The following is a 12,338-nucleotide window of genomic DNA, read 5'->3' as shown; positions in this document are numbered from 1 at the left end:
TCCAGTGCGATGGGGGTTAGTCGCTCTCACGGCCCTTTCACATCTTGGGCCATGCCGAAGCCTAGTGGCTCAGGAGACAGTTCCAGCTCTCCGCTGGTCATCAGGCTCCATTGCTGAGATGGGTTTAGCGAATCAGAGCCTATTCTTACTGGAGAATCGCTCCACAGCCTAGAACAGGTTCTACTTTGCTGACTGATGGAAAAATGCTTTCCCTGCCCTGGGAGTGTTTGATGGGACAGTGTAGAGGGAGCTTTACTCTGTATCTAACCCGTGCTGTACCTGCCCTGGGAGTGTTTGATGGGACAGTGTAGAGGGAGCTTTACTCTGTATCTAACCCGTGCTGTACCTGCCCTGGGAGTGTTGATGGGACAGTGTAGAGAGGGAGCTTTACTCTGTATCTAACCCGTGCTGTACCTGCCCTGGGAGTGTTTGATGAGGACAGTGTAGAGGGAGCTTTACTCTGTATCTAACTCGTGCTGTACCTGCCCTGGGAGTGTTTGATGGGACAGTGTAGAGGGAGCTTTACTCTGTATCTAACCCGTACTGTACCTGCCCTGGGAGTGTTTGATGGGACAGTGTAGAGGGAGCTTTACTCTGTATCTAACCCGTGCTGTACCTGCCCTGGGAGTGTTTGATGGGACAGTGTCGAGGGAGCTTTACTCTGTATCTAACCTGTGCTGTACCTGCCCTGGGAGTGTTTGACGGGACAGTGTCGAGGGAGCTTTACTCTGTATTTAACCTGTGCTGTACCTGCCCTGGGAGTGTTTGATGGGACAGTGTAGAGGGAGCTTTACTCTGTATCTAGCCCGTGCTGTACCTGCCCTGGGAGTGTTTGATGGGACAGTGTAGAGGGAGCTTTACTCTGTATCTAACCCGTGCTGTACCTGCCCTGGGAGTGTTTGATGGGACAGTGTAGAGGGAGCTTTACTCTGTATCTAACCCGTGCTGTACCTGCCCTGGGAGTGTTTGATGGGACAGTGTAGAGGGAGCTTTACTCTGTATCTAACCCGTGCTGTACCTGCCTGGGAGTGTTTGATGGGACAGTGTAAGAACATAAGAAATGGGAGCAGGAGTAGGTCAATCGGCCCCTCGAGCCTGCTCCGCCATTCAATAAGATCATGGCTGATCTGATCCTAACCGCCAATCCACTATCACAGAACCATCTCCTGAATCTAACAGAATTAGACACACGAAATAGGAGCAGGATCAGGCTACACGGCCCCTGGGCCCGCTCCGCTACCCACAGGGCCATGACCGATCCGAACCTAGACTCATGTCCAAATTCCTGCCCGCTCCCCGTAACCCTTAATTCCCTTTACTTCTAGGAAACTCTCTATTTCTGTTTTAAATTTATGTAATGATGTAGCTTCTACAGCTTTTTGGGGCAGCATATTCCATGGACCTACCACCCTGTGAGTGAAGTAGTTCCTCCTCATCTCAGTTTTGAAAGAGCAGCCCCTTATTCTAAGACTATGCCCCCTAGTTCTAGTTCCACCCATCATCGGGAACATCCTCCCCGCATCCACCCGATCCAACCCTTCATAATCTTATATGTTTCAATAAGAGGGAGCTTTACTCTATATCTAACCCGTGCTGTACCTGCCCTGGGAGTGTTTGATGGGACAGTGTAGAGGGAGCTTTACTCTATATCTAACCCGTGCTGTACCTGCCCTGGGAGTGTTTGATGGGGACAGTGTAGGTTGAGCTTTACTCTGTATCTAACCCGTGCTGTACCTGCCCTGGGAGTGTTTGATGGGACAGTGTAGAGGGAGCTTTACTAACACGGGGAGTCAAGGCCAAGTCAGGCGTGGCAGGGTCAGAGGTCGGGGATCAGTCGAACCAGGTCGCTGACTGACGTAATTCAGTCCTCCATTATAAAGTCGCAAGTTCAGGCCTGCCAGCTCGGGATGCCAGTTACACTGCACGAAGCAGCCTCGTAAACCCCGGTTTCGCGCGGCGTACAACGCGCGCGCGCGTGCGTAAGAGGAACAGGTTTACCTGGTGCAGGCGGGCTGCGGAGGTAGATCTCCTCGCTGTACTCCCCGTGCCCCGCCTTGTTGTAGCCGCGCACCCGCAGCGCGTACACGCAGTCGGTGTCCAGGTGGCTGACCGCGGCGCCCGTGCCCCGGACCGCCTCGATGCGCTGCCAGCGCCGGGCGCCCTTGGGCGGGTGGTTGGCCTGGCGGAACTCCACGTCGTAGTGCCAGGCAGCGGCCGAGTCCTTGGGCAACCGCCAGCAGAGGTAGATCTGGTCGTAGGCGTAGGTCCGCTGGGTGTCGATAACCGGGGCATCAGGGGCTGGACAAAAGGGGCGAGAAACACCACCTCAATTAATCAATCAACAACGTGCATTTATATAGCGCCTTTAGCGTAGTAAAACGTCCCAAGGCGCTTCACAGGAGCGATTATTGGACAAAATTTGACAATCCGAAAGACGGCACCTCCGACAGTGCAGCACTCCCTCAGTACTGCCAATCTGACAGTGCGGCGCTCCCTCAGTATTGCCCCTCCGACAGTACGGCGCTCCCTCAGTAATGTTCCTCCGACAGTGCCGCGCTCCCTCAGTACCGCCCCTCCGACTGTGCGGCGCTCCCTCAGTACTGCCCCTCCGACAGTGCGGCGCTCCCTCAGTACCGCCCCTCCGACAGTGCGGCGCTCCCTCAGTACCGCCCCTCCGACAGTGCGGCGCTCCCTCAGTACTGCCCCTCCGACAGTGCGGCGCTCCCTCAGTACTGCCCCTCCGACAGTGCGGCGCTCCCTCAGTACTGCCCCTCCGACAGTGCTGCGTTCCCTCAGTACTGCCCCTCCGACAGTGCGGTGCTCCCTCAGTACCGCCCTCTGACAGTACGGCGCTCCCTCAGTAATGTTCCTCCGACAGTGCCGCGCTCCCTCAGTACCGCCCCTCCGACAGTGCGGCGCTCCCTCAGTACCGCCCCTCCGACAGTGCGGCGCTCCCTCAGTACTGACACTGGGAGTGTCGGCCTGGATTATGGGGCTCAAGTCTCTGGAGTGGGACTGGAACCTATGACCTTCTGCCTCAGAGGTGAGAGTGCGCGCCCCCTCACCGACGTGGGCTTGATCTGAACCCACATTTCCGTCAGAAAGCTCGACCTTACGAACCAAGTGCGGCGCCCAAGAAGCCAACTCTGCTCCTCTCAAGTTTCTACCTGTCGTCGGCACGGCGATGGGTGCGGTACGTTTGAGTCGGGGGGCGGGGTTGCCCTGGGCTCCGCCAAGGGACCTGGTTAGGCCCCGGCCAGACCCGCTGGCCTCCGCACTCACCTGTGGCAAACTGTAGAGTGTTGAGCAACTTCAGCTCGCTGGTAGTGTCCAACTGGAAATGGTCGAAGGAAGGATCGGCAGCCGGGGAGAAGTTCTGCAAGGACTCTGTGGCTTTTACAAACCTAAGATGAAACACAACTTAATCAACGCTCGTGACCAGCCAAGCTTGTAGGCCAAGGACCCAGTGGCCAATTGGAGATGCCAGACTCAAGCGTAACACAGGTCAAGTTTATTGGGGCGTGGCAGTGGTGTCTTTCCGGCCTACACCTTCTCACTCTCAACTCCGTCCTCTCCCACCTCCTCTCCCCAACTATCTCCCTGCCTTTTCTCCTTCTCGGCTGGGAGTCGTAAGAATTAGGAGCAGGAGTTGGCCGTACAGCCCCTCGAGCCTGCTCCGCCATTCTATAAGATCGTGGCTGACCTTCAACCTTAACTCCACTTTTCCACCCGATCCCCATATCCCTTGATTCCCCTAGAGTTCAATAATCTATCGATCTCAGCCTTGAATATACTCAACGACTGAGCCTCCACAGCCCTCTGGGGCAGAGAATTCCAAAGATTCTCCACCCTCTGAGTGAAATTTTTTTCCTCATCTCAGTCCTAAATGGACGACCCCCTTATCCTGAGACTGTGACCCCTGGTTCTAGATCCCCCAGCCAGGGGAAACAGCCTCTTGGCATCTTTCCCGATTAAAGGCAATTGACGTCAACGATTTCTTAAATCTATTACCCCCTTGCCTTGGTCATTCTGACATTTTATATAACTTCTTAAAGCTGGGTGGGAGGGTAAGCTGTGAGGAGGATGTCGTGAAACTCCAGTACGATTTGGACAGATTGGGTGATTGGGCAGAAACATGGCAAATGCACTATAATGTGGATAAATGTGAGGTAATCCACTTTGGTGGCAAAAACAGGAAGGCAGATTATTATTTGAATGGCAATAGATTGGGAGAAGGGGAAGTGCAACGAGACCTGGGTGTCCTTGTGCACCAGTCGCTGAAGGTAAGCATGCAGGTGCAGCAGGCGGTTAAGAAGGCAAATGGTATGTTGGCCTTCGTAGCGAGAGGGTTCGAGTACAGGAACAAGGATGTCTTGCTACAGTTGTACAGGGCCTTGGTGAGACCGCATCTTGAGTATTGTGTGCAGTTTTAGTCGCCTTATCTGAGGAAGGATGTTCTTGCCATGGAGGGAGTGCAGTGAAGATTCACCAGACTGATACCTGGGCTGGCAGGAATGACGTATGAGGAGAGATTGTGTCGATTGGGCTTATACTCACTGGAGTTTAGAAGATTGAAAGGGGATCTCATCGAAACCTATAAAATTCTGTCAGGTCTGGACAGACTAGATGCAGGAAGGATGTTTCGGATGGCCGGGGAGTCCAGAACCAGGGGTCATAGTCTAAGGATAAGGGGTAAGCCATTTAGGACTGAAATGAGGAGGAATTTCTTCACCCAGAGAATGGTGAACCTGTGGAATTCTCTGCCACAGAGGGCGGTGGAGGCCAATTCATTAAATATATTCAAGAAGGAGTTGGATATATTTCTTAAGGCTAATGGGATCAAGGGACATGGGGAGAAGGCAGGGACAGGGTACTGAATTTGGATGATCAGCCATGATCTCATTGAATGGTGGAGCAGGCTCGAGGGGCCGAATGGCCTACTCCTGCCCCTATCTTCGATGTTTCTATGTTTACCCCTATCGCCGATACAGAGCTCACTAAAGCCTACGGCCCACGTATTGTCCCTCTCTCACTCTGTTACACAGTTAACAACCTCAATGGGTCCTCCACACTCTACCTACTCCCTAAAGGCATACAGGATACTTGCCTTTATTAGCCGAGGCATAGAATATAAGAGCAGGGAGGTTATGCTTGAACTGAATAAAACACTAGTTAGGCCTCAGCTAGAGTACTGCGTGCAGTTCTGGTCACCACATTACAGGAAGGATGTGATTGCACTGGAGAGGGTGCAGAGGAGATTTACCAGGATGTTGCACCCCAGGGCTGGGGAATTTTAGCTATGAGGAAAGATTGGACAGGCCGGGGTTGTTTTCTTTGGAACAGAGGAGGCCGAGGGGAGATTTAATTGAGGTGTATAAAATTATGAGGGGCCTGGATAGGGTGGATAGGAAGGACCGATTTCCCTTCGCAGAGGGGTCGATAACCAGGGGGCAGAGATTGAAAGTAATTGGGAGAAGGATTAGAACATAAGAACATAAGAAATAGGAGCAGGAGTTGGCCATTCGACCCCTCGAGTCTGCTCCGCCATTCAATGAGATCCTGGCTGATCTTCTGCCTCAACTCCATTCACCGGCCCTATCGCCATATCCCTTGATGCCCTTACTGGTCAGAAATCTATCGACTTCTGTTTTGAATATACCCAATGACTGAGCCTCCACAGCCCTCTTGGGTAGAGAATTCCAAAGATTCACCACCCTCTGTGTGAAGAAATTTCTTCTCATCTCAGTCCTGAATGGCCTACCCTTTATCCTGAGGCTGTGACCCCTGGTTCTAGACTCCCCAGCCAAGGGAAACATTCTCCCAGCATCCACCCTATCGAGCCCTGTAATAATTTTGTATGCTTCAATGAGATCCCCTCTCATTCTTCTGAATTCAAGAGAATACAGGCCCAGTTTACTCAATCTCTTCTCATACGACAGTCCCGCCATCCCAGGAATCAATCTCGTGAACCTTTGTTGCACTCCCTCTATGGCAGGTATATCCTTCCTTAGGTAAGGAGACCAAAATTGTACACAGTACTCCAGGTGTGGTCTCACCAGGGCCCTATATAATTGGAGTAAGACTTCTTTACTCCTGTATTCAAAGAGTTGAGAACTTTTTTCACCCAGAGGGTGGTGGGGGTCTGGAACTCACTGCCTGAAAGGGTGGGAGAGGCAGAAACCGTCATCACATTAAAAAAATACTTGGATGTGCGCTTGAAGTGCCGTAACCTACAGGGCTACGGACCAAGAGCTGGAAAGTGGGATTAGGCTGGAGAGCTCTTTGTCGGCCGGCGCGGACAAGATGGGCCGAATGGCCTCCTCCTGTGCCGTAAATTTCAATGATTTCTATGATTCTAAAGCCTCAGTGTGTTGGAATCAAGTCTCATTGCACCTTCTCCAAACACGAACTCATTCTTTCCCACTGTTGCAAATCTGGGGACCTCCTCATCACCTCCCTCAATCTTCCCTTGCCCCCCTAAAATCGACAGGCTTTCCAAACTCAATCTCGGTATCAGCTACTTCTTGGCTTCCACCCCCCCCCCATCTTCCTTTGTACTCTTTCTAATCTTGGCGACGTATTGCGCTGCGACCTCGATACCTCGCAATCACCTCCCGAACCAGCGACCTCCACCACCTCGAAGGGCAAGGGCAGCGGGCGCACGGGAACACCACCACCTCCAAGTTCCCCTCCAAGTCGCGCATGCGTCATCCCGACTTGGACATATATCGGTGCCGTTCCTTCATCGTCGCTGGGTCAAAATCCTGGGACTCCCTCCCTAACAGCACTGTGGGAGCACCTTCACCACACGGGACTGCAGCGGTTCGAGAAGGCGGCTCACCACCACCTTCTCAAGGGGCAATTAGGGGATGGGCAATAAATGCCGGCCTCGCCAGCGACGCCCACATCCCAGGAACGAATTTTTAAAAAAAAATTGAGTCAGGACGTGGGACTTGGGAGATGATGCAGTTCCCACGTGCCCTGCTGCGCCCCTTCACCCAGAGAACGTGGGACTTGGGAGGTCTTCTAAAGAATTAACAGTACCTCCTATTTTGGTATCACCTGCAAATTTCGACAACCCTCCCTCTGGGCCTCAGCACACAACCCTGCGGGATCCCCACCCTCATTACAAGGCTCCACATATTCCACTTATCCCTGGTCCCCCATGTCTCTACGGTCTACAGATTCCCAAATCACTCAAAGTAGCAACGCAGGTTAATAAGGCCATAAAAAAGGCAAACCAACTACTGGGGTTCATTTCTAGAGGGTTTGAATTCAAAAGCAGGGTAGTTCTGTTAAACTTGTATCGAACCTTGGTTAGACCACACGTGGTGTACTGTGCACAGTTCCGGTCTGGTTAGACCACACTTGGAGCACTGTGCACAGTTCTGGTCTGGTTAGACCACACTTGGAGCGCTGTGCACAGTTCTGGTCTGGTTAGACCACACTCGGAGAACTGTGCATAGTTCTGGTCTGGTTAGACCACACATGGTGTACTGTGCACAGTTCTGGTCTGGTTAGACCACACGTGGTGTACTGTGCACAGTTCTGGTCTGGTTAGACCACACTTGGAGCGCTGTGCACAGTTCTGGTCTGGTTAGACCACACTTGGAGCGCTGTGCACAGTTCTGGTCTGGTTAGACCACACTTGGAGCACTGTGCACAGTTCTGGTCTGGTTAGACCACACTTGGAGCACTGTACACAGTTCTGGTCTGGTTAGACCACACTTGGAGCACTGTGCACAGTTCCGGTCTGGTTAGACCACACTTGGAGCACTGTGCACAGTTCCGGTCTGGTTAGACCACACTTGGAGCACTGTGCACAGTTCCGGTCTGGTTAAACCACACGTGGTGCACTGTGCACAGTTCTGGTCTCCATGTTAAAGAAAGGATATCGAGGCACTGGAGAAGGTGCGGAGAAGATTTACAAGGATGATACCAGAACTGAGAGGTTATAAATATCAGGAAAGACTGACCAGGCTGGGGCTCTTTTCTCTAGAAAAGAGAAGGCTGAGGGGTGACCTGATCGAGGTCTTTAAGATTATGAAGGGGGTTCGATAGGGTTGATGTAGAGAAGATGTTTCCACTTGTGGGGGAGACCAGAACTAGGGGGCCGTCAATATAAGATAGTCACTGATAAATCCAATCGGGAATTCAGGAGAAACTTCTTTACCCAGAGAGTGGTGAGAATGTGGAACTCGCTACCACAGGGAGTGGTTGAGGCGAAGAGCAGAGATACATTTAAGGGGAAGCTGGATAAACACAGGAGGGAGGAAGGAATCGAAGGATATGCTGATGGGGTGAGATGAAGAGGGGCGGGAGGAGGCTGGAGTGGAGCATAAACACCGGCACGGAGCAGATGGGCCAAATGGCCTTGGAGGATAGGGTGTATCTGTATGATTTAGTAAAACATTTTTGTATAACTATGATATGTGAAATTGTATGTTAAAAGTCTAAAAGCCTGTATAAAATGGCGAATGGCTGAGAGAACAGCAGGATGGGAAATTATGCCAACCTGACTGAAACTCGCTCTGTTTTCAATTACTGAAGTAATGGAATGCAATGCTCAGTTTAGGGAGACTGTCAGGGAGGTGGTACTCAGTAATGTGATAGAAGAGGGAAGAGAAGAGAGAGAGAAATTCAAGGCACCCCTCAGCGATACCACTATAAAATGGACAGACTGTTTAGACAACATCTTGGGAAATGGTCTTTGGAAAGAGAACATCTAAAGACAAAGGGCCCTTTGATATGCACAAAGCGAGACCGAGTGGGATCAACAAGGTCGTAAAACATGTACCAGGTGTCAGATAGCTGTTGGCAGTCACGTAGGCAAAAGAAAGGAAAGTGTATAAAGATACGGATATTGAACATTGAAGGCAGCGCAAACCAGAGTTGAAGAAGCTTCAGTCAACAGAACACAACAAGAAACCAGAGAAGCAAGCTTCAGTCAACAGAATACAGCGAGAGAATAAAGAGACTGCGCCACAGTCGCTCGGAAGGAACGCCGAGGCTCAAACGAACAAGACTGTGACTATCTCCTTGTTAAGTATTACTTCTTTGTACTGGATGTTTAATGCTCAATAAACCTGTTTTACTGATACACAATATTGGGCCAGAAATTCGGGTCCCCACGGGTGAGTACGCGCTGGGTACTCACGCGTAGGGCCAACCGAAGTGCCGGTTCCGTGCACGCACTGCGCGGGAAACCGGAACTTCCGTTCCCTTAAAGGAGGGGGTTCACAGGTCGAACGCGTGCGCCGGAGAGGCAGCGCGTACGCCCGGAACTTCCGTTTTTTTTACAGGTTTCTCCGGGAGGGTAAGTCTCCAGCAGCTACACTTTTAAAAAGCAGTCACAAGGCCTGCCTTTAACAAGATAAGAAGTGAATTAAGTAAAATTAAAACATTTTTTCCACAGGTTTATTATTTTTAAATACGTTAAAGAAAGGTAACTTTATTTTTAGCCCTGTTAAAAACTGTAATTAATTTTTTCAAAAATTTAAATTATTGTTCAAAATAGTTATTTTATGTAATTTATAGTTATTTTAAAAATGTGATTTAAAAAAAATTTATTTGAAGTTTTAGTTATGTTTTGGGGCCGATCTCTATTTCATAGATTTGACAGGTCTTCCTGTCAAATCTATGAATAGAGATTCCGTGCTCCAATTGGCTCTCCATGGCCCACGTGATCCCAGGGGACGCTTCGAACTAACTGCGCCCCTGGGATACGCAAGCACTGCGCGCCGGCAGCTGGAGGAGGCCCAGGATCGGAATCCCACGCGGGCCCACAGCTCAACGGCCGGCGCGCTAGGTAAGTGCAGGTCGGGGGCTTGCACCTGCGGGAAGCCCCCCGACCCGAATTTCTGGCCCAATACACCTGTAGCCAGTGTGGTTTGTGTAGTCACGGACAAATTACTATAAGAGCTTGTGGAAGCTACAGCCTGTTTCTTTGCTGTAGACTCAATGTGATTGTCCTACAAGGTGGCCTCATGGGTTTGGTGGGGGGGGGGGGGGGGGGCTAGGAAGACGATTGTCAGATCTCCCCTGGCCCCACCCCACCCCCTCCATGGACCACCAACCCAACTGAGATCAGCACCCACCAAACTGTAGCCCACCCATGAGTGTGAATCTCCGAGAGGGGGCGGGAGGGAGGGAAGAGGAGACAAGAGAGAGTTTAACCTGGAATGCAGCTGTTTGGCCGCTTGTACGAAGCAGGAGTGGTCGGTCTCCTTCAGCACCTCCTGTGCGTATCCCACCATCCCGGAGTGCTCCAGCATCCCCTGGTGTTCGGTGATCTGCAGGTTGAGGCTCTCCATCTTCTGCTGCTTGCACTCCTCAATGGCCTGGAGCAGGGACACCTGCTTCTCCTCCAGTGTACAGCACAGCTCCCGGATCGATTGCACCGCCTCCTCCCGCGCCTTGGAGCTGTTGGCCTGAATAAATTCAGATTGCAAACCGTCAGCCGTGGCTCTCACTCGCTCTCTTCGCAGTTCCCCACTCCGCCGACTTGAGAGCCCATAATCCAGGCCGACACTCGCCAGGGGCAGTACCGAGGGAGCGCCGCACTGTCGGAGGGGCAGTACTGAGTGAGCGCCGCACTGTCAGAGGGGCAGTACTGAGGGAGCGCCGCACTGTCGGAGGGGCGGTACTGAGGGAGCACCGCACTGTCGGAGGGGCGGTACTGAGGGAGCACCGCACTGTCGGAGGGGGAGTACTGAGGGAGCGCCGCACTGTCGGAGTTGCGGTAATAAGGGAGCGCCGCACTGTCGGAGGGGCAGAACTGAGGGAGCGCCGCACTGTCGGAGGGGCAGTACTGAGGGAGCACCGCACTGTCGGAGGGGCAGTACTGAGGGAGCGCCGCACTGTCGGAGGGGCGGTACTGAGGGAGCGCCGCACTGTCGGAGGGGCAGTACCGAGGGAGCACCGCACTGTCGGAGGGGCAGTACCGAGGGAGCGCCGCACTGTCGGAGGGGCAGTACCGAGGGAGCGCCGCACTGTCGGAGGGGCAGTACCAAGGGAGCGCCGCACTGTCGGAGGGGCAGTACTGAGGGAGCGCCGCACTGTCGGAGGGGCGGTACTGAGGGAGCGTCGCACTGTCGGAGGGGGAGTACTGAGGGAGCGCCGCACTGTCGGAGGGGCAGTACTGAGGGGGCGCCGCACTGTCGGAGTTACGGTACTGAGGGAGCGCCGCACTGTCGGAGGGGCGGTACTGAGGGAGCGCCGCACTGTCGGAGGGGCGGTACTGAGGGAGCGCCGCGCTGTCTGAGGGGCAGTACTGAGGGAGCGCCGCACTGTCGGAGATGCCGTCTTTCGGATGAGACATTAAACCGAGGCCCCGTCTGCCCTCTCGGGTGGATGTAAAAGATCCCACGGCCACTATTGGAAGAAGAGCAGGGGGATTTCTCCCCGGTGTCCTGGGGCCAATATTTATTCCTCAACCAACATCACTAAAAACAGATGATCTGATCATTTATCACACTGCTGTTTGTGGGAGCTTGCTGTGCACAAATTGGCTGCCACGTTTCCCACATTACAACAGTGACCACACTTCAAAAAAAGTACTTCATTGGCTGTAAAGCGCTTTGGGACGTCCTGAGGTGGTGAAAGGCGCTGGAGAAAGTTCTTTTTGCAAACGGATTTATTTGCACTGAAGATGAGAAGATATTTTTTAAAATTTTGTTCTGGGCGCTGGTGGCAAGGCCGGCATTTATTGCCCATCCCTCGCTGGCCCTCGAGAGGGTCCTGTGGCCTTGCTGGACCACGTCAGAGGGTGGCGGGGGGGGGTCACTGAGCATCAGCCAGGATAGTGTGGGGGAACCAGGGCCACCCGTCGGGTTTTCCCATCTCGGGGGGGGTTTCGCCAAGAGCCTCGCCGTGATGCTGCGGCCACCACGAGTGCGGGGGGGCAGGCTCGACGGACCGGACGGTCCTTTTTACCGCCCGTCATTTTCGTGTGTCTGGTCGATTTTCGTGTGTCTGGTCGAGCTTTGGGGGGTACAGGGCGGCAGGTCCCTGTAGCAGTCGACGCGGACTCCATGGATTTTTAAACTATGAACATATACCATTATTAAAAACTGAACAGGCTGTTTGGTGGGTGACACGAATCAGTCATTCATGAAAGAAAGTGTTATGAAATAATACTGCGCGGCCTGCGGGTGGCGCTGTCCAGGGAGAGTATAAATACTCGGGCACGGGCCCAGCTTGCGCAGGACTTTCTTAACAGGAACTAGTGAAGGACACAACTAGACCTCCATGTTGTAAAACAGTTGATTAAAGCTTTGTTTAACGCTTAGGCCAATAGTTTTCTTATGTCAGGTGGGGAAGCTGTGAAAACCCACTCA

General features: G+C 52.8%; 1 protein-coding gene across 1 annotated transcript; it reads right to left on the bottom strand.

Annotated features, from left to right (window-relative positions):
* Positions 1–1,731: 1,731 nt before the first annotated feature.
* On the bottom strand, positions 1,732–11,944 carry LOC147086591 (tripartite motif-containing protein 46-like). The gene is made up of 4 exons (XM_085978278.1): positions 11,918–11,944; positions 10,177–10,430; positions 3,283–3,404; positions 1,732–2,298 (listed from the first exon to the last, which is right to left on the bottom strand). The coding sequence occupies exons 1-4, from the start codon at positions 11,942–11,944 to the stop codon at positions 1,889–1,891; spliced, it is 813 nt and encodes a 270-aa protein (XP_085834404.1). The 3' UTR covers positions 1,732–1,888.
* Positions 11,945–12,338: the final 394 nt, after the last annotated feature.

This window comes from Somniosus microcephalus, unplaced genomic scaffold (assembly GCF_052327205.1).
Source record: "Somniosus microcephalus isolate GS21.2 unplaced genomic scaffold, FLI_Smic_1.0 unresolved_chr7, whole genome shotgun sequence".
Taxonomy (NCBI): Eukaryota; Metazoa; Chordata; class Chondrichthyes; order Squaliformes; family Somniosidae; genus Somniosus; species Somniosus microcephalus.
The sequence above is the reverse complement of the archived record's forward strand: the minus strand, read 5'-3'. Positions and strand labels throughout refer to the sequence as shown.